This window comes from Schistocerca americana, chromosome 1 (assembly GCF_021461395.2).
Source record: "Schistocerca americana isolate TAMUIC-IGC-003095 chromosome 1, iqSchAmer2.1, whole genome shotgun sequence".
NCBI classification, from domain to species: domain Eukaryota; kingdom Metazoa; phylum Arthropoda; class Insecta; order Orthoptera; family Acrididae; genus Schistocerca; species Schistocerca americana.
The window spans coordinates 1,171,271,560-1,171,294,154 of record NC_060119.1 but is presented as its reverse complement, the minus strand read 5'-3'; the positions used below and the strand labels follow the sequence as shown (position 1 = coordinate 1,171,294,154).

At 43.4% G+C, this 22,595-nt stretch overlaps 1 protein-coding gene across 1 annotated transcript in view; it reads left to right on the top strand.

Moving 5' to 3' along the window:
• LOC124597824 (glutamate receptor ionotropic, kainate 2) overlaps window positions 1-22,595 on the top strand; it is a 353,359-nt gene that overhangs the window by 183,100 nt on the left and 147,664 nt on the right. The window contains exon 5 of the mRNA XM_047135963.1: window positions 5,862-6,026. Coding sequence (XP_046991919.1) covers window positions 5,862-6,026 — 165 coding nt within the window. The remainder of the gene's footprint in view (window positions 1-5,861; window positions 6,027-22,595) is intronic.

Sequence of the window (22,595 nt, the reverse complement as noted above, 5' to 3'; positions counted from 1 at the left end):
CGGATCTTCGCTCCTCCCATTGTGTCTTTAAGTGGTCCAGACATATGTAAATCGCTTGGGGCAATGTACGTTATGATGGAGCAGGAAGACACTCAAAATGCAGGTCTGCAATTGTTGCAACTGTTGTACGGGCAGTGTGGGGCCTTGCATTGTCATACTGCAAAAGGACACCTGCTGACAGCAATCCACGTCGATCAGATTTGATTGCAGGCCGCAGATGAATTTTTAAGAGATCTGTATATGATGCACTGGTGACAGTGGTCCCTCTAGGCAGGTAATGCTCCAAAATGACGCCTTTTTTGCCCCAAAAGAGAGTCAGCATAACCTTCCCTGCTGATGGTTCTGTTCGAAACTTCTTTGGTTTCCGGTTGATGGAAGTGAACCCAGTTTTCGTCCCCAGTAACGATTCTTGCAAGGAAGCCATCATCTTCTCGTTCAAAACACCGAAGAAGCTCTTCACAAGCATCAACACGTCGTTCTCTCACTTCAGGAGTCAGCTGCTGTGGAACCCATCTTTCAGACAGTTTGTGAAACTCGGGCACATCGTGCACAATGTGGTGTGCTGACCCATGAATACTCTGTAAACATGCTGCAATGTCATTCAGTGTCACTCGGCGATTTTACTTCACTATGGCTTCAACTTCTGCAATGTTCTGTGGAGTCGTAACTCGTTGTGCCTGACCTGGACGAGGAGCATCTTTCACTGAAGTCACACCATTTGATAACTTCCTACTGCATTCGAAGACTTGCTGCTGTGACAAACATGCATCACCGTACTGAACCTTCATTCGTCGATGAATTTCAATAGGTTTCACACCTTCACTACGCAAAAACCGAATAACAGACGCTGTTCTTCCCTGGTACAAGTCGCAAGTGAGGTGGCCGTCTTTATACTGATACTGCGACGGTATGTGTGCATCTGCACTATGCTGCCACCTACAGGCCATTCTGCACGCTGTTTGTAGCACGCTTACCAATTTACAGGATAACGACGCGAAATTTCGATTTGTTATTACCAAGTTAAGGTTTTCATTTGACTCACCCTCGTATTATAACGTCCTTCTTTCTGATGGTTTACGGAGACCGGTACAACTTGTAGCTCTTGCGATTCCACAATCAGACGATATTGAAACATCCGGACGCAAAGGATGTTCTGCGCTTGTTGTTACTGTATTTACAGTTTCTTGAGATACAGCAGACAAGGATGATGGAAGTTCCATTCACATAGAAAGTAGCAACTGAAAAAAATAAATTGTGTGTTGAATGGATAGGTCGTCAGCCTCCGCCGCGAACTGAATAGTTGGGCAGGACAAGTAACTGGAATGTTATCAGATCTACAGACTGTCAGTGTTGCTGTCGAGACAGGCTGGGCGACCGCAATTGCAGAAACACCGACATAGGGAGAGAGGTTGTGTGAACTTACGAAACTTACGAGTAACACACACGTTGAAATGTCAGAATAAAGTAACGAGCACGTCAGAAACCACGCGAAAGAGTGCATATCAAATTGAACAGGATACCGTTCGAACAGACATTGTAGGAATCTTCTGTGAAGAACTTAAAATGGACTAAATTTAGGACCCCGACAAGTCCGCGATCGTCTCGTAACGGTGAACTACGACAGTTTATCTACGACAATTTACAGTCATCTGTTCACCTGAAGCCACTTACACGTTACCTGCAACTACAGTAAGACAATCTACGAGCTCGATAATCTAGTCAGAATGGTTGCAGGACCACTCCACAAATATGAGGGTGTTCAGTCGGCCATTTTTTTTTTCCTTTCCACGCACCCTGTGGTAGAGGCGCAAGGCGCAGATAATGCAACATGGCATCATCGATGACTAATTCAATGCTATTGATTACAGTGTTGTCAATGCCTAGAGTTGGCAAAGACCGTAGAAAAAACTAGTTAATTGACATCTTTTGATTCTACCAGTTGAGAGTTACTGTTCACAGCTAAGACCAACGTGTACTATAAGAATGCGGTAGCGAGTGAGGTGAGGTGATGTACACAGAATAGTACTGCCTTTTCTAAAACATTTCAGTGAATGAAATTGCATTAACATTGAAACTGTGCCGGAACTGGAGTGGTTCGAGCGACTCAAATATATTACATCATCTCACCTCTGCAGTGCACTGACATTTCCGAAAAAATAGAGGCCATGAGTTCCGTAAAATGAGATACTGACAATATGACCCACTGGTAAGGCAATATTTTTCGGACGGTCAATAACGTAGACCTTGGGCAGAAACGAGGTGCAAGGGAACTAGGGGAAGAACTGTTTTCTCAATCCCTCCCCACCACTCACAGGCACTTTTTTCAGCCGCATGCTGTAGAGAGGCAACAGCAACAAAACAGACAACATATAGTTTTAAGTAACTAGTTAAGGAATATCTTTCGAGCAAACAATTTAATTTACCTAGTGTAAGACTTTGCTGACGACAATGCACTTTTTACTAACGTGCTAAAATTTCTGAAGAAGATGTACACTGTTAGCTCTTGGGAGTACAACGTTTGCAGTACAGAATGAATTTTACCTCTGCAGTGGTAATTTGAAACTTACTGAGAGATTAAAACTGTGTGCCGGTACGGGACTTCAGCCAGCACATAGTTTTAATCTGCTAGGATAAAAGTTGGCGTAACCATCTGAAGACGATGTAATTTTGTTACTCTAACAGAGACTGATATAATTTAAATGTAATCGCCAACATTTAACAAGTAGTAACATATCCTTCGTGAATTACCACTGTTCCATTATTAGAAGCTTGACTAATGTGGCCTGACGCTAATAGCGACTGGTGCCAGTCAACAGCGAATGTGAATACGGACTACGGCAGCCGAAAGTGACTAGGTGCTGTGTATATACACTCCTGGAAATTGAAATAAGAACACCGTGAATTCATTGTCCCAGGAAGGGGAAACTTTATTGACACATTCCTGGGGTCAGATACATCACATGATCACACTGACAGAACCACAGGCACATAGACACAGGCAACAGAGCATGCACAATGTCGGCACTAGTACAATGTATATCCACCTTTCGCAGCAATGCAGGCTGCTATTCTCCCATGGAGACGATCGTAGAGATGCTGGATGTAGTCCTGTGGAACGGCTTGCCATGCCATTTCCACCTGGCGCCTCAGTTGGACCAGCGTTCGTGCTGGACGTGCAGACCGCGTGAGACGACGCTTCATCCAGTCCCAAACATGCTCAATGGGGGACAGATCCGGAGATCTTGCTGGCCAGGGTAGTTGACTTACACCTTCTAGAGCACGTTGGGTGGCACCGGATACATGCGGACGTGCATTGTCCTGTTGGAACAGCAAGTTCCCTTGCCGGTCTAGGAATGGTAGAACGATGGGTTCGATGACGGTTTGGATGTACCGTGCACTATTCAGTGTCCCCTCGACGATCACCAGTGGTGTACGGCCAGTGTAGGAGATCGCTCCCCACACCATGATGCCGGGTGTTGGCCCTGTGTGCCTCGGTCGTATGCAGTCCTGATTGTGGCGCTCAACTGCACGGCGCCAAACGCACATACGACCATCATTGGCACCAAGGCAGAAGCGACTCTCATCGCTGAAGACGACACGTCTCCATTCGTCCCTCCATTCACGCCTGTCGCGACACCACTGGAGGCGGGCTGCACGATGTTGGGGCGGGACCGTAGCCCAGCTTCATGGAGACGGTTGCGAATGGTCCTCGCCGATACCCCAGGAGCAGCAGTGTCCCTAATTTGCTGGGAAGTGGCGGTGCGGTCCCCTACGGCACTGCGTAGGATCCTACGGTCTTGGCGTGCATCCGTGCGTCGCTGCGGTCCGGTCCCAGGTCGACGGGCACGTGCACCTTCCGCCGACCACTGGCGACAACATCGATGTACTGTGGAGACCTCACGCCCCACGTCTTGAGCAATTCGGCGGTACGTCCACCCGGCCTCCCACATGCCCACTATACGCCCTCTCTCAAAGTCCGTCAACTGCACATACGGTTCACGTCCACGTTGTCGCGGCATGCTACCAGTGTTAAAGACTGCGATGGAGCTCCGTATGCCACGGCAAACTGGCTGACACTGACGGCGGCGGTGCACAAATGCTGCGCAGGTAGCGCCATTCGACGGCCAACACCGCGGTTCCTGGTGTGTCCGCTGTGCCGTGCGTGTGATCATTGCTTGTACAGCCCTCTCGCAGTGTCCGGAGCAAGTATGGTGGGTCTGACACACCGGTGTCAATGTGTTCTTTTTTCCATTTCCAGGAGTGTAGTTCCGCGTAGTCAGCGCGTACACAACTTTCCCACTAGAGCGCGCCCCGCTAAGCACAACAGCGCAGGCGCAGCGCTCTTCCGTCTACGCACAACGAGATAGCGCTGTCATAGCGACGGACCAAATTCTGCTTCCGCCAATCCGCGTATTAATATGTAACGTAGCCAATGAGATTGCTGCTAACGTAGAACCTTTTCTCCTCGCGGATCACACTCGCGCAGTGATACATGAATGCGCGAGGTATTATAACGAGTGTACAGACCTCCGATTAGTCAGTCTGCATTAGTCTGCATTACTCTGCATCAGTCTATAGTCAGGTTTCAGTCTGCACCTAATAAGATTACCATATTCCTGTACATACCCATGACGAGAAATGTATAGACACTTTGTCAAGTATCAGAGATATGTGAGAATAAGATTAACGTACCAAGACCAAAGGAACTTCAGTTTGTCAATTGTAAATAGCATCCAGAATCAAGTTAAGTAAGGTTTACGATTTTTGGTTCAAATGGCTCTGAGCACTATGCGACTTAACATCTGAGGTCATCAGTAGAACTTAGAACTAATTAAACCTAACTAACCTAAGGACATCACACACATCCATGCCCGAGGGAGGATTCGAACCTGCGACCGTAGCGGTGGCTCGGCTCCACACTGTAGCGCCTAGAATCGCACGGCCACTCCGGCCGGCCGTTTATGATTTTTACTATTTAAAAAATTGTGTGTGAAAGTTAATCAAGTTCTGTTTAAAGTTGGTCACCGTCAATCTGCTACTATAGGCGTTCAAGTGGCATTTCTATCGTCTGACCTAGCGGCAGAAGATAAACACGCCACGATAAGACCACGAGACATATTGCTGACACTCGCCTACTCCGCTAGAGCGACAAGTCAAATAATCTGATGGTGTGTGTACCGAAGGTCTTACAGTACGCACACCACACTAGGTTTCAAGACACCAAAAGTTCAGAGGAAGCATCATTCCCTTATTGCATATGGCAGTGAAAAATCGTGTTTAATGAGCTAAAATACTCTCCGTAATAACAGCAACAACCGAAATAAAAGACTTGACTTTCAAGTGAGAAGGGAAATACATAGATCATCTATTTTTCCGTCATAGCAGTTTAAATTTTTTCGAACTAATTAGCAAATGAATGTTAACGTATGGCATAGCTACAACCCTTCTGAAACACTACATTAAATCTTCGTAACGAAATTAAGGCATATGAATACTAAAAAGAGAGTCTCCTTCTCCCGAAACGTAAGAATTTTGTTTCATCTCATAAGTCGATACAGATATTGAACAGTTTTTTATTATGCTTAATTCAGGACGCAATTGTTACTACAGGTGATTCCTACTCTAAATTTACTACTTGTTTTTGTCTCACAGGGAAGATCTGTGCATTTACGCATGTAAAATATTTTGCTTAATGTCACTTATTTAGCCACAAAATGGAGGAAATGTTGCGATTAGTGCATAGGAGGTTGAAACTGGTTATTTTCATTGATTTTGTCCTAGATTAAACAATATTAGCTATTTGTGTTTGGCAATGCTTGCAAGCGACGATACTTCGAATAAATAACTGTTTTATTTTACAGGATATCGAGACGTTTGACTTGGAAGATTTTAAATATAATTTCGTTAACATGACAGCGTTCCGAATAGTGGACGCTGAGGACGTCGGCGTCAAAGAGATACTGAAGGACATGGAACGCTTCCAGCCTGTAGGTCATAGCATTTTAAACAGGTCAAACATTATTCAGGTGAGTAAAAATTTCAGTATATACGATGAGAGAGATACTACAATTATACTTTAGCCTAATATAGTACTGTAAAATCATGGCGTTTACTATACTGTAAAAGCTTTCTATGAGCTTGGAATGCAACATAACAGCAAACGCCATTACACATTTCTGGCAAGATTTGTGTGTGTGTGTGTGTGTGTGTGTGCGCGCGCGCGCGCGTGTGTGTGTGTGTGTGTGTGTGTGTGTGTGTGTGTGTGTTTGCGTGAGTTCGTGGATGGGTAGGTGGTTACGTGGGTGTTGGAGGAGGGGGGGGGGAAGAGGGGGAAGTTCATTCCTGAATGCTTACACCCAAACCACCAGATGTGAGACACTCAGATCGGTACCAAATGTAGTGTGTCAATAGAGTATCAAGCAAAACACCGAATTAGTTCGTGCTGCGTGCTGTCGTCGAGTAGAAGATGCGTAAACGGTAATTAAAAGTGACACCAGACCTACGGAACATAGGGAAACCGTATCTATGACCTGCACATTTCAAGATCTCTTGTATGTGAGTTGATAGAGCGTCAGATCTTCAAACAAAAGTCTCATTTCGAAACTCATGGAGAGCCATATCATTTTTTAACAGTTTAACCATGAAATTGTTTTACAGGAGAACATTTTTCTACATGTAAAAGGACGTTTTGGAATTTGTAGCATTGTTCTTCTGGCTGCCTGCTTTCGCTTCGTTAGTAGAAAGTGCCGAATCTATTGAATACATTTGTATAGATAACAACTTACCTATCTACACAAATGTACTCTATAGGTTTGCTACTTTCAGCTAACGAAGCGAAAGCAGGCAGCCAAAAGAACATTGCTACATACTCCGAAACGGCCTTCTAAATGTGAGAAAAATGTTCTCCCAAATAACAATTTCACGCGTAAACTGTAAAAAAACTCTGGACATTTTGTTTGGCGATCTGACGCTCTACCAACTCACCTACTTTTCTTTTTTTATAGACAAACTGTGTCTGTGAGCTCTGAATGTGAAGATTTGTGGTAGGTGAGTTGGTAGAGCGTCAGATCGTCGTACTTGACCTTGAAATGAACAGCTCACAGCCACGCTATAATTCGTACTTCTGAGGATACTTTTAACTATCGTGTACGCATGTTCTACTGGACGACAGCACACAGCACGAAGTAAATCGTTGTTTTTGTTGATACTCTGTCGACACACAACGTTTGGTACCGATCTGAGTGTCTGACATTTGGAGGTTTGGGTGTTCAGCAACGAACAGGGAGGCACGTATGGTGCAGGACAGTATAATGAGCCGACATTTATGGTTTAGCCGATGTGAGCACTAATCGCACCTTGCTAAATAAGTTAATAGATGACTCAACTTGTTTCACTACTTGATACTGCAGCTCCAACTCTTTTCCATTTTACTTTGTTGTTACGATTCCTGAAATTTAAAAAGCGCGAAAAGAGCATGTTAGTAAGCGTAGATAGTAACGAAGAGTACAAAAAAGGAGACAGCAATGAGACATGAGTGAAACACGTTACTGAAACTATAGCCAGACAGATTAGGGTGCAAAACTGTTACTATATTTTCACACGCCAGGCTGCTCTAGCTTTTAGTAATGCCATACATCATTTATAAAGATACAAAAAGGGTGTTGATCATGATTCCATGAATCGCGATTGAAGCTCAGCAACAAAATAACTTACTGGTAATCTGTTTTCTGACAATTATATTTCAGTGTTTCGAAAATATTAAAACCAAATAATATCACCATTAATGGAATTCTTTTTTTACTAGCCACCATTCTGTGGAAGAAGTGCCTCTCGCAGACGTCTCGAAACAAATTTTCTTCTGTTACTGCAAACGCGACTGTCAATGTGAGCTAACGTTGTCTAATATGTAGATCAGATAGCAAACCAAGTGGTTGTCGGACTAATATTGCTCAGAGGATTGTTAAAATACTATACCGATCACTGCATTAATTACGGACAAGCTAAACCGGACTTACAGCGATAGATTAGAGGCATTTCTGAAAGAGTATCGCTGCCCGACTTTTGGATGCGCTGCTATTATATCTTCAGGCACGTAACATACTGTATATAAATGAGAAAGTTTTGTTTATTTCCATCTCAGTGGTCATAATTAGGAGTGACGCCCATTTCTACGGAAATACAATATATTCATTATTTGCACTACTGCAATGATTCCTACCGAGCAGAAATATCTATGGACTGAGCCTTCAGACGCGAAGAATGCAAATTTTGTCGTCAGGGTACACTGTCTCCAAAAATGATGTAACGGAAGCGTGGCGTAAGGTTTTGCCGTAAGCGCTAAGCAGATTTTGAATGTCCTCACGTTGCTAGCACAAACAGATGTCGTTGAAATGTTTCGTGGATTTTGTAGATGCGTTTAACAGTCATATTAACGTGATATGTTGAGTGATCTTGGCTTGAAGCTTTGAAGAGAAAAATGCAAGGGCATTGAACTTATTTACCACCAGAGTTACAGCTCCGATGCCTCTTTATTGTGTTGTTTAAAAAGATCGGATAGTCACCGCGAGTTTTACGTTTTGTGTGAAACTTGAACGCATTGCCAAGTTTCTGATTCAATAATGCTTTCTGCCGCAACGTAGCGAACCGGCTTCCATGTAGGCCACAACGAATGTGTTCCGAAAAAAACTACATTTGGATCCAAAAATTGAAGAATATTAGCGATTTATGAACTAATAACTCATTGTCTATAACAGAGATACTAGTACTACAGGCTCTTATTGTGACTCCTTTAAAAAAACCACAATGATTAGAATATCTTTAGAATCTGGAGGTAGTGACTGAAATTGTCAGATATAAATCTTATCTTCAGCTGAAAATTGCTGAAAATAGTTCAAAGGACTGACTGGCAGCACACATCCACAATACGAAATTTATTACGCACTTGCCACACAAATTACCTTTGTGATATTAATACTGTTAAACTCAACATTTTCAACACATAAAGCAACCCTTTCTTGGAATGATAGTTTAAAACTTTGTGGTAGAAACTTTTCCTCCTTTGAGGTATTTCGATTAGGTTAGGTTAGGTTAGGTTAATGTTTAACGTCCCGTCGACAACGAGGTCATTAGAGACGGAGCGCAAGTTCGGGTTAGGGAAGGATTGGGAAGGAAATCGGCCGTGCCCTTTCACAGGAACCATCCCGGCATTTGCCTGAAACGATTTAGGGAAATCACGGAAAACCTAAATCAGGATGGCTGGAGACTGGATTGAACCGTCGTCCTCCCGAATGCGAGAGGTATTTCGATTTCATTCTTAGAAACAGCTATTCATCATTGCTGTTAGTAATAAATAAATGCGGAATAGAACGGGAAATAAATAATATCATTCTGAATATATTTAAGTTTTAGTGTTAGCTCAAAATGTGAACAGCAGCACTTGAGAATTTATGTTTGATGTTGGTACTCCACAGATATTTGTTTTAATATTGTTGGTTCTTTATTGGTTTCCGGCCTGTTTGCCACACGAACATCCTCCATGCACACATCTACATGAAATATGTACCGAGAATATAAAAGGATAATTATTGTGCTGAACAGGTCATAAAATGAAAATGAGTGTGTGGATAACAGTTTTATAATAATAATAGAATAATTGTTAAAATATCATAAATACTGCAACTGTAGTTTTCCATTAATTGATGTTACATTTCTTCTATGAATGTATAAAGTTACTTTTCTTCATATGAACATGCACTACATATATTAATTAATTTTGTTGAGGTATTTTATCGCTATACAATATACAGCAAGCAGTCAAGCTCCCAAGAGTGCTACTGGACACAGAAAGAGAAACTTTTTTGGGGAAAGATTCTTCCTTAGATCTTTTTGATGAATGCTTAAAGGGGAAAACAAATAGGAGGTAGTTCCTATCAACAACTGCTTCATTTCTGCACTCACAATTGGGTGTCTCACGACTACCCAGGCGGCACACATGTCTTGGAAAATTCCCAAGGTTTAGCCTCTCCATTATTAAACTGGACATGCAGCTTCTGCTGAAGCTTGTTTTGTGGAACCAAGGTTTCAGTGGGCTCGTGTCTTGAAATGCTGCATAGTGACTGCCCTATACTTGCGTCTATGGTTTCCAGTCTTGTAGCCAAAGAAAATGTTGGATTTGACATTGTTATTAACATCTGTGCTTGGTAATTCTATATTTAAAAGCAAGTTAAACGACTTTTTCCTTTCATCTGACTCCACGTTGATCTTTCACCCATTCCATTTCTATCATTTTCCCTTTCCCGTTACGTAGAGTGCATTGATGGTATCATTATTCAGAAACGCGCAGCAGTTTATTATTGTCATTGAATTTAAAACAGAAACAGAATCAGTTGACATTCCATTATTTTTAGGAACATTATGTATTACGTACTTTAATGCTTTAAGGATAGCGACCGATGCCGCTGTTAAAACTGAACTGTTTTCTAATAACTGATGTTTCCTATATACTACTGTCTGCGGGCAGGGAAAGACGCACCCTACATAGTTGTTTAAGATTCGCTTGGATCCTGCAGTGCAGATCCAGAAATAATCTGGTCATTTATTGGCCATCTCCTCAAATAACTTTGAGTAGATATTGACAGGATCATTCTCTGTACTAACAATTGGACTTGTAGGAAAGTGGTACATTATAGCACAAAAATCACATTAACACATTGGATGATTATTCGTGACTATAATTCACATCTTTAAATAATTACGTACCTTGTGACCATGGTATAAGTCTCGGGTGACTGTTCTTCTACAGTTATCTTCGACCAGAATATAGAAAGATTAATTACTGGATGCTCATCAGTCGATGGTCTTTTTAAATAGAATTTATCTCCGTGTAACTGCCTTCGTAGATGAAGTGGGGGTTTCGAATGGTTCTACTAAGAGAACATTCGTTGTAATTGATATCATTGCTCCTAATCATGTCGGGATACAGCATGTCTATGAAGTATTGGTAGGCTGGAGGCACTACTAATACTGTCTTCAGCGCTATTGTTATTTAGGGTACAGACAGATGAGCCACACACTCTTTCCACATTAGGTATATTTTCAGAACCAGCTGTTATTTCTGAGACCAGGATTGGGATATTAGAAGCAAACAGCTGCTCCCTGTCGTGTTTGACATCTGTACCCACTTCGACTGCGCGTTTGCGATTATTTGCTACATCCATTATATCCACATCCATCAGCTGCTGATAGTATATAATTAGTTTTGTTGTTGCATTCATTGTATTTGCGGCTGCTGCCATAGTTCCACCAACTGCTACTATTCTTGTCGGCACTTCTTTTCTTGCATTGTATTCATGCTGCCGCCCACACCGTATGTCCCACCGTATGTATCGTACGGCAAACAGTCTCCTGACATAACTAACGCTACACTTCTTTAAGGGTCCACTTTCAGAAGAAACCGGATATCTGATAAGCAAAAATTTATCGTTTAATTATTAACAAGCAAGTACAAATTAATTGATATTTTACGGGGCGACGTGAATTATGAACGTTGTTGACTTTACTAGGCGAAGATGTGAAATTTCTGCTACATGTCGACTATATTATAAGAAGAATTGTCATAACGCCACAAACTTGAAGCCGATATCCGTCATGTTAGTTGATCCAAGTATTGGCTTCCGGTGGAAGGATTCTTCAAAATTATCAGCTTGCGGCATTTAGAAATGTACCCATCATTCTGATAAAAGTCTAAATTGCAAAGCATTCATATATCGCATATATGAAGTTTTTTTGTGCTGTTTACTTTTGCTGCATTGGTTATACTTTTGTCACTTGACTTCATGTTTCCTATCAGTCCAACTTGACTCTGGGTGAACATTGTGAGAAGGGGAGACTGGAAACGAACCAAACAAAGCAAAACATGTTCTTGCCATTTTCAAGAAGAGAACAGTATCGAACAATGTTTCGTCAGTCCTTATTGACGAAAATGCTATATTATGAAAGCAATTCTTCCATATTTCATATCAAATTACATTAATGAGGCGTAATGCGTCGTATCAGTGGATCAAATATGCATTTAAGAACAGGAAAGTGTGAAAATGCCTTCCTGCCGACATGTTACTCACGGAACGATTGTAACAATTTCTATTTAAGAGAGGTGCTACGTGTACACTACAGAAATTAAGAACGAGAAGGAGTCGTAAACAGTAGCCTGCTAATTTTTGGGGCGTCCGACATGACGACACTGGCTTCAAAATAATATACAACGTAAATCGGTAGCGCCATCTCTCCTGCTTAAACCGCCTCAATGGCGACTCCATACGTATTGTAGTGAGGAAATTACTACATAGAAATGTAAGACACGCTGCAGATAACATTATTTCAAAAATTTATTTTCATGTCATCGCAATCTCCATTTCACCCCGGGAAGCGGAAAACTATTTCTACAACACGTTTAGGGCTATCTAAGGCAACTGCGTTAAATACACTGAAGCACCAAAGAAACTGTTACAGGCATGCGTATTCAAATACAAAGATATGTAAACAGGCAGAATACGGTGGCGCAGTTGAATAACGCCTGTCGTCTTTTACTACTGCAAGGTACTGGTAAGATCAGCCACGCAAAATACACCACTGGCCATTAAAATTGCTACACCACGAAAATGACGTGCCACAGACGCGAAATTTAACCGACAGGAAGAAGATGCTGTGATATGCAAATGATTAGCTTTTCAGAGCATTCACACAAGGTTGGCGTCGGTGGCGACACCTCAACGTGCAGACATGAGGAAAGTTTCCAACCGATTTCTGATACCAAAACAGTAGTTGACCGGCGTTGCCTGATGAAACGTTGTTGTGATGCCTCGTGTGAGGAGGAGAAATGCGTACCATCACGTTTCCGACTTTGATAAAGGTCCGATTGTAGCGTATCACGATTGTGGATTATCGATCGCGACATTGCTGCTCGCGTTGGTCGAGATCCAATGACTGTTAGCAGAATATGGAATCGGTGGGTTCAGGAGGGTAATGCGGAACGCCGTGCTGGATCCCAACGGCCTCGTATCACTAAAGTCGACATGACAGGCATCTTATCCGCATGTCTGTAACGGATTGCGCAATTGAGTCAACAGATGCAACACAACAACCATCTGCACGAACAGTTCGACGACGTTTGCAGCAGCATGGACTATCAGCTCGGAGACCATGGCTGCAGTTATCCTTGACGCTGCATCACAGGAGCGCCAGCGATGGTGTACTCAACGATGAACCTGGGTGCACGAATGGCAAAATGTCATTTTTCCGGATGAATCCAGGTTCTGTTAACAGCATAATGATGGTCGCATCCGTGTTTGGCGATATCGCGGTGAACGCACATTGGAAGCGTGTATTCGTCATCGCCATACTGGTGTATCACCCGGCGTGATGGTATGGGGTGCCATTGGTTACACGTCTCGGTCACCTCTTCCTCGCACTGACGGCACTTTGAACTGTGGACGTTACATTTCAGATGTGTTATGACCCGTGGCTCTATCCTTCATTCGATCCCTGCGAAACCCTACATGGAGATGCAAACTCACTGATTTCAAGGATCCTGATTAGGGAGCGGAATGGCGCTGTGAGGTGAAATAACAAAGAATTTAGTAATAATTAACATTTATATCCTCATTAACAGTATCACACACACGGAAGTTAAAATACAGTTACTTGGAATGCTAGCGCGTGAATATCGACACCTGGTACATTAAACAGAGCAGCATCTGGACCGACACATGTGGGGCAAGACTGCTAAATTACTGGAAACGATCTACCGAGATCACACACACACCATGATCACACTGATCACTCACACAACAAAAGATAGAATTTAGAAAAAAGCTTCCCTATACAATTTAGAAAAAAGGTTCCCTATTCCACATGTAAGCTCACTGGGTCATAGCGCGACTACCTTTAACAGCCAATTTCGGAGAACAAAGTCCACTTCTAAAATTCCGTACAACTCAGTAATTTTGTAATTAAATTAATCAAACAAGAACACATCTAATCCGTCATGAAACTGTCGCTCCAATTCGAAGACGAGAGATGTTTACGTCGAACTGAAGCATCATGGTGTACAAATAAACACACGTGCTGCACCAGAGTACGGGCTACTACGTCCGTGGGAATGAATCACGTGCTGGACAGTAAATTAAATAAAATTTAACACAAATATTTCACAAAGCACGCCGGCCGGAGTGGCCGCGCTGTTCTAGGCGCTACAGCCTGGAGCCGCGTGACCGCTACGATCGCAGGTTCGAATCCTGCCTCGGGCATGGATGTGTGTGATGTCCTTAGTTCTACGTTCTAGGGGACTGATGACCACAACAGTTAAGTCCCACAGTGCTCAGAGCCATTTGAACCATTTTTTCTTAAAGCACACGATACATTCACACATAATACATTAAGGTAACCAGAGCTGTGCATCAAGTGGTGACACCGTTCGTCCACGCCAAGTCACAGATGAACATAAGATCTCATGGAATAAACAGAAAACTACTGAATTTAACACCATTTCCTGATCGAAATAGTTGGTGTGGCGTGATTGTGAATGCCACGCACCAGAGTGAGTAGCGAAAACTCAAACAAAGCTCTAACACATTTCACCTTGCAAACATAGATGCTACTCAGAGCATCCCTACTCACCGGCGTCCTAGGGAAGACAATACCTCATCGTCTCATCTCTTCCGGGGTCCACCACGGTGGCCGGAAGGGCTCAGAGAGTCCGCAGAGCTGCTGTTTGCCAATCTAATGGGACTTGCTAATGCGCGGGGACCTTATGTCTCTCTACTCCAGTGCTGTCGCATTTTTCTTAATACAAAGATTGGCTAAACTGCCTCTACACACTCACAGAACCATGTAGCGACTCACATGGACCCGTTACACGGTCGGAAACCCCTATACAGGGTGGTCCATTGATAGCGTCTGGGCCAATTATCTCACGAAATAAGCATCAAACGAAAAAACTACAAAGAACGAAACTCACCTCGCTTGAAGGGGCAACCAGATGGCGCTATGGTTGGCCCGCTAGATGGCACTGTCATAGGCGGGTATCAACTGCGTTTTTTTAAAATAGGAACCCCCATTTTTATTACATTTTTGTGTAGTACGTAAAGAAATATGAATGTTTTAGTTGGATCACTTTTTTCGCTCTGTGACAGATGACGCTGTAGTAGTCACAAACGTATAAGTACGTGGTATCACGTAACATTCCGCCAGTGCGGACGGTATTTGCTTCGTGATATATTACCCGTGTTAAAATGGACCGTTTGCCAACTGCGTAAAAGGTCGATATCGTGTTGATGTATGGCTATTGTGATCAAAATGCCCAACGGACGTGTGCTATGTATGCTGCTCGGTATGCTGGAGGACATCATCCGCGTGTCCGGACCGTTCGCCGGATAGTTACGTTATTTAAGGGAACAGAAAGTGTCCAGCCACGTGTGAAACGTCAACCACGACCTGCAACAAATGATGATGCCCAAGTAGGTGTTTTAGCTGCTGTCGCGGCTGATGCACACATCAGTAGCAGACAAACTGCGCGAGAATCGGGAATCTCTGAAACGTCGGTGTTGAGAATGCTACATCAACATCGATTGCACCCGTACCATATTTCTATGCCTAGGAATTGCATGGCGACGACTTTGTACGTCGTGTGCAGTTCTGCCACTGGGGACAAGAGAAATTACGGGACGATGACAGATTTTTTGCACACGTTCTTCTTAGCAACCTAGCGTCATTCACCAACAGCGCTAACATAAACCGGCATAAAATGCACAATTGGACAACGGAAAATCCACGATGGCTGCGACAAGTGGAACATCAGCAACCTTGGCGGGTTAATGTACGGTGCAGCATTATGGGCGGAAGGATAATTGGCCCCCATTTTATCGATGGCAATCTAAATGGTGCAATGTATGCTGATTTCATACATAATGTTCTACCGATGTTTCTACAAGATGTTTCACTGCATTACAGAATGGTGATGTACTTCCAACATCATGGATGTCCGGCACATAGCTCGCGTGCGGTTGACGCGGCATTGAATAGCATATTTCATGACAGGTGGATTGGTCGTCGAAGCACCATACCATGGCCCGCACGTTCACCGGATCTGATGTCACTGGATTTCTTTCTGTGGGGAAAGTTTAAGGATATTTGCCATCGTGATCCACCGACAACGCCTTACAACATGCGTCAGGGCATTGCCAATGCTTGTGCGAACATTACGGTAGGCGAACTACTCGCTGTTGGGAGGAATGTCGTTACGCGTATTGCCAAATGCATTGAGGTTGACGGACATCATTTTGAGCATTTATTGCATTAATGTGGTATTTACAGGTAATGAAGCTGTAACAGAATTCGTTCTCAGAAATGATAAGTTCACAAAGGTTGATGTATCACATTGGAACAGCCGAAATAAAATGTTCAAACGTACCTACGTTCTGTATTTTAATTTAAAAATCCTACCTGTTACCAACTGTTCGTCTAAAATTGTGAGCCATATTTTTGTGACTATTACAGCATCATCTGTCACAAAGCTAAAATAGTGGTCCAACTAAAACATTCATATTTCGTTATGTAGTACACGAATATGTAATTAAACATGGGGTTCCTGTTTGAAAAAACGTAGTTGATACCCGTTTGACCTATGGCAGCGCCATCTAGCGGGCAAACCATAGCGCCATCTGATTTCCCCTTTCAAGCTAGGTGAGTTTAGTTCTTTGCAGTTTTTTTCGTTTGATGATTATTTCGTGAGGTATTTGGCCCGGTCACGATCAATGGACCACCCCGGTACAGTTGTTAGATCGGTTATTGCTGCTGCATTAGCAGGTTATCAAGATGTAAGGGAGTTTAAACGTGTTGTTATAGTCGGCGCACGAGCGATGGGACACAGCGTCTCCGAGGTAGTGATGAAGTGATGATTTTCCCTTACGACCATTTCTAGAGTGTACCGTGAATATCAGGAATCCGATAAAACATCACATCTCCGATATCTCTGCGGCCATAAAAAGATGCTGCAATAATTGGACCAACGACGACTGAAGAGAATCGTTCAACGTGACAGAAATGCAACTCTTCAGAAAACTGCTGCAGATTTCAAAGCTGGGACATCAACAAGTGTCAGCGTGCGAATTATTCAACATAACGTCATCAATATGGGCTTTTAGAGCCGAAGGACCTATCCTGTACCCTTGATGACTACACGACACAAAGCTTTACGCCTCGCCTGGGCCCGTCAACATCGTCATTGGACTGTTGATGACTGGAAACATGTTGCTGGTCGGACGAGTCTCGTTTCAAACTGTATCGAGCGGATGGACTAGTACGGGTATGGAGGCAACCTCATGAATCCATTGACCCTATATTTTAGCAGGGGACTGTTCAAGCTGGTGGAGGCTCCACAATGGTGTGGAGTGTGTGCTGTTGGAGTGATGTGGGGCCCCTAATACGTCTAGATACGACTGCGACAGGTGACAAGTACGTAAGCATCCAGTCTGGTCACCTGCATCCATTCATGTCCATTGTGCAGTCCGACGGACTTGGGCAATTTCAGCAGGACAACTCGACACGTTCGCAATTGCTACAGAGTGGTTTCAAGAACACTCTTCTGACCTTAAACTCTTCCGCTACCCACAAACTCCCCAGACATGAATATTATTGAACATATCTGGGATGTCTTGCAACGTGCTGCTCAGAAGAGATATTCACTCCCTCGTACTCTTACGGATTTATGGACAGCCCTGCAGGATTCATGGTGTCAGTTTCCATCAGCAGAAATTCAGACATTAGCCGAGTAAATGTTACTTCGTGTTTTGGCACTTCTGCGTCCTCGCGTGGGTCCTACAAGATAATAGGCAGGTGTACCAGTTTCTTTGGATCTTCAGTGTATTATGACGACTCTAAGAAAGACTTTGGCAAAATTTTCGTTTCCTGTTAGCACAAGCAACTGGCCTTTTACACCTACCAACACTCATTAAAGAAAATGAAGAAGGTGGTAGTCAGTAATCTACCGCCCGAGGAGACGCAAATAGAAGTTGAAAGGACTGGACGGAGGAAGGCCATGATGTAGTGGAAGTCCACAGATACAAACGAAAAGACGCGGAAGTTGGAAAACTAATCCCACTGTTTTCGAAGTAACGATACCAAACTGCGCTACGTTGAATGCCATCAAGATATACGTTCCGTCCTTACAATAAAGTGCGGGTTAAGGACTGTTGGTCAAGAATTGAACCAGTACAATGTAAATGCGAGCTACAGACCCACACAACTAATTCTTGATTCCGTCGTGGTGCGTCAAACGAAGGAAGGAAGATTATTTTTGAGACAGGCTCCGGCATAATGTGCCTGCTGTCTACAAAATTTCCCATCTTCATATGGAGGCTGCGAGCACTTTCAGAAGGTACCGAAAACTATAAATCTTCCGAGGAGCACTATCAGGCGAGAATTAATCCCAGCACCAGAAATAAAAACTAAGGCAACGACCCAACAGAGAAGAAAATTGTTCAAATGGCTCTGAGCACTGTGGGACTTAACATCTGAGGTTATCAGTTCCCTAGAACTCAGAACTACTTAAACCTAACTAACCTAAGGACATCACACACATCCATGCCCGAGGCAGGATTCAAAGCTGCGACCGTAGGAGTCGCGCGGTTCCGGACTGCAGCGCCTAGAATCGCTCGGCCACAACGGCCGACCAGAGAAGAAGAGTGCTACACTTCCGGAAGTCATTCGGTACAGTCGGCTCCCAAGTAATACTAGATAAGGACACGCCAACATTGAGACACAACAAAAACAAGATGATCGTACGTCAGCACAACAGCAAACCGGCCAGACCGAGATACACAGTTGGTTTCGAAGGACATAGCAGTGAGTGAAAACTTTGGAGAAATTACTTCACTAATTTTAAAAAATGGTACATTATGGTTACTCGGGGAAAAGAAACGAGGAAGAAAATTATTCATTGACAAAAATAATAATCCTAATGGAACCACTTGTGTCAGTAGCTACATAAAACGCACAGTGACAAATCATTCTAGAACAGGCATCGTAATTTGCATCTGGAACACAAAAGCAGTGAGAAATAATAAATATGAAGTCCAACCCTTCATTGTCCATCATTAAGCCGACTCCTCCTATTCACCAAAACGCATCCCTGAACAAAGAACAGCACCATCTGCAAAACACGATTGGCTACAGATCAGTCAAAGAAACAGACATGAAAGCGGAACTGCCATCGTCCTCCGCCGAAGTATATCTCACAAAGCCGAACATCTACATCAATTGCAACAACTGGGACCGACAACAGATACAACTTTTCGAACATGTGGAAAATACCTAAATGAGGTTTTCACTCTGCAGCTGAGTGTGCGCTGATACGAAACTTCCTGGCAGATTAAAATTGTGTGCCGGACCGAGACTCGAACTCGGGACCTTTGCCTATCGCGGGCAAGTGCGCTGCCATCTGAGCTACCCAAGCACGACTCATGCCCCGTTCTCACAGGTTGGGTAGCTCAGTTGGTTGAGCACTTGCACGCGAAAGGCAAAGGTCCCGAGTTCGAGTCTCGGTCCGGAACATAGTTTTAATCTGCCAGGAAGTTTCATGTGGAAAATACTTTGTAACCTTCATTGGGGCGTACGAAGGAGCAGTAGCCCACATGGAATACCAAGATGGTAGACAAATCATCACCAACTATGACAAGGGTTTTATTGGAGGTGACTTAAACGCAAAGCACCAATTCTGGAACTTACGGAGTGTGAATCCAAAATGACTACCTTTTTCTTGCTGCTCTTGAAAGGCAACTGCGCATAGCAGTTTTCGGCCCTGGAGAACCAACATAAGTACTAACGCTGGCTTATCATCGTCCTGATGTCCTGGGCAACGCAATTGCAAAAAAATATACAAAAAATCCAGAATAAAAACGATAATTATACTCACGCCTCATCAACACTGGTCCTAGACATACTCCATCAAGCCACCATGATGCGGGCGATATATTGTCCTGCAGTTGCAGTTATCATGACTGAAGAGATTGAAATATCAGTTGAGTACATAACCAACAGGATACAAAACGCAGACATACTAGACTCAATAATAATTACTCAGAACAGAATCTACTAGGATCAATTGGCGCTTTTGATAGAAGGAGTGAAGTACTAGTAATATCGTCATCAAAAACTTTTTCTTAGAAGCAGAAACCCATGACACCACAGGAAGATCCACCGCCTCCAATGGGATTTAGGAACGACTGTGTGCAAGAAAAGTTGAAGCGTAGGAGAACAAGATGTCCAGCTTCCTACTACAGACAAGATATGCGTGGCGACTGATAAAGAAGTTACAGGTCGATAGGACACCAAGTCAACAATGCTCTCACCACAAGATCTGTCAGCAGACCCTTTGTGCAAGCCAGAGGTGTCGGCGGCAACATTGGAGGAACAATCAACTTCCCTGCAGGAACAAGCAGACTTCGTGGACTGGGAACAGGAATAAACCACAAATGAAATGATTGAGCAATTCGCACCGAAGAAACGGTTGCATCTCCACGTCTCACTACTCTGTCACAAGTGACAAGCGTCCTCAAAAAACTGAACAACGCCTAGTGGACAGATCTCGATAGAACCTCAAACACGTATTTTAAGAACCCAAGGAAACCACTGGAACTAATGCCTCGCATTTACAACGTATATTTGGTGTCTCACTATTTCCCAGACAAATGAATAGAAGCGAAGGTAGTTCCCGTGGTGTCACCGCCAGACACCACACTTGCTAGGTGGTAGCCTTTAAATCGGCTTCGGTCCGTTAGTATAAGTCGGACCAGCGTGTCGCGACTATCAGTGATTGCAGATCGAGCGCCGCCACACGGCAGGTCTAGTCTAGAGAGACTCCCTAGCACTCGTCCCAGTTGTACAGCCGACTTTGCTAGCGATGGTTCACTGTGTACATACGCTTTCATTTGCAAAGACGACAGTTTAGCATAGCCTTCAGCTACGTCATTTGCTACGACCTAGCAAGGCGCCATATTCAGTTACTATAAGCAATATCTTCAAGGATGTATTCTGAACAGATAAAATTGTGGCTCATGTAGCGTCAAGAGCGACGTTCATCATTAATGGATTAAAGTTAAGCATCATACTAATTACGTCCGCTTTCTGAATTCTCATTCCTTGTCTTGTTCCAGACCTCACGTCAGTATAGTTCTTCCCTCCTCCGCGTGAGCTAAAACGTGTGCACTTCGGCCTCCACTCGTAGCACGGTGTTGGCTCTTCTGCCAATACAGAAGTTCCAACGCTAAAGAGACTCAGAGATTTAACGAATGCTACAATCCACCACCATGTAGGTCTTCGTAGTAGCCTCCGTAAGATATTTGAACCAGTTATGAAACCTAAGATTCAGGACTCCACCCACGTCTCCTCTCTCTCAAAAACGCCAACTAAGCCTCATACTCATACACTCTCTGTCTCTCTCTTTCTCTCTCTCTCCTCTCTCTCTCTCTCTCTCTCTCTCTAAACGAAACAATATTGTCAGAATAATCGTATTCCTTTCCTTTCCTGCGACTAACTGTACATATCACATTGAATTTGCCAACTTCTTGCTGGACATTAAACGCATGTGTGATAAGGTTTATTAGGAGAATCTGCTCTGGAAAATTCAGGCGACCACGAGTATTATCACAGCAGATGTTTTCCGGTGCACATTGAAAGACAAAGTTCAGAGTTCCAAAATCCAAATGGTCCCCTGTTCCAGGGCCTCGTGATGTCCCCTATATTACTCACAATATATTTATATCGACGTCATTCCCAGCGCTGCATGCGTGCAAATCTCCGATTTCGCGGATGATATGACGTTATAATGAGTTAAACGATTAACCTCCCTGTTATTATTTTATGGAGGTTATCAGCTAGAAAAAGTTTCAAAAATGATTGATGTGATAAGTAAAGTCACTTAGAAGTCACTCAGCGCTCTCCTTTTTAAATGCTTGATGAGTATAATATAATATTGGTAATTTTAGCGTCGTGAGAATGTATAGGCAATTTTTTAACTGTAATACCTTAGTTACTAACCTAAGACTATTTCTCTTAATGAAACGATCGTGATATCATTTTAAATTTTAAATTCGGTCAATAATTGCAATTTGCAACTATGCAGCTCGTTTTATATAAGTGGTGTTCAGTAAGTAATGTCACACATTTTCTTCCTCGGCCAGTTTCAGTTGAAAAAAGAGGAATTTGTCGTGGGTCTTCGTGGAATAGTCGCGCTTCAGCCCTTACAGTTTCGTGAAGCTCCGATCGGTGGCGACGCTATAAGTAGTCTTCGAAATGGCGCCTGTAACGAAGGTGTGTTCCAAGCAGAGAGCTGTTATTGAGTTTCTCTGGGAGGAAAACCAGATGATCGCAGATATTCATAAGCGCTTGAAGAAAATTTACGGGACCTGGCAGGGAACTTAAGTACGGCGTGTCTTTGGGCAAGGCGTCTCTCATCGTTGCAACAAAATCATGCAAACCTATCCAATCTCGTGCATATAGCTATGATTCCTGCAATGTGGGAACGTGTATACACACTCATTCGA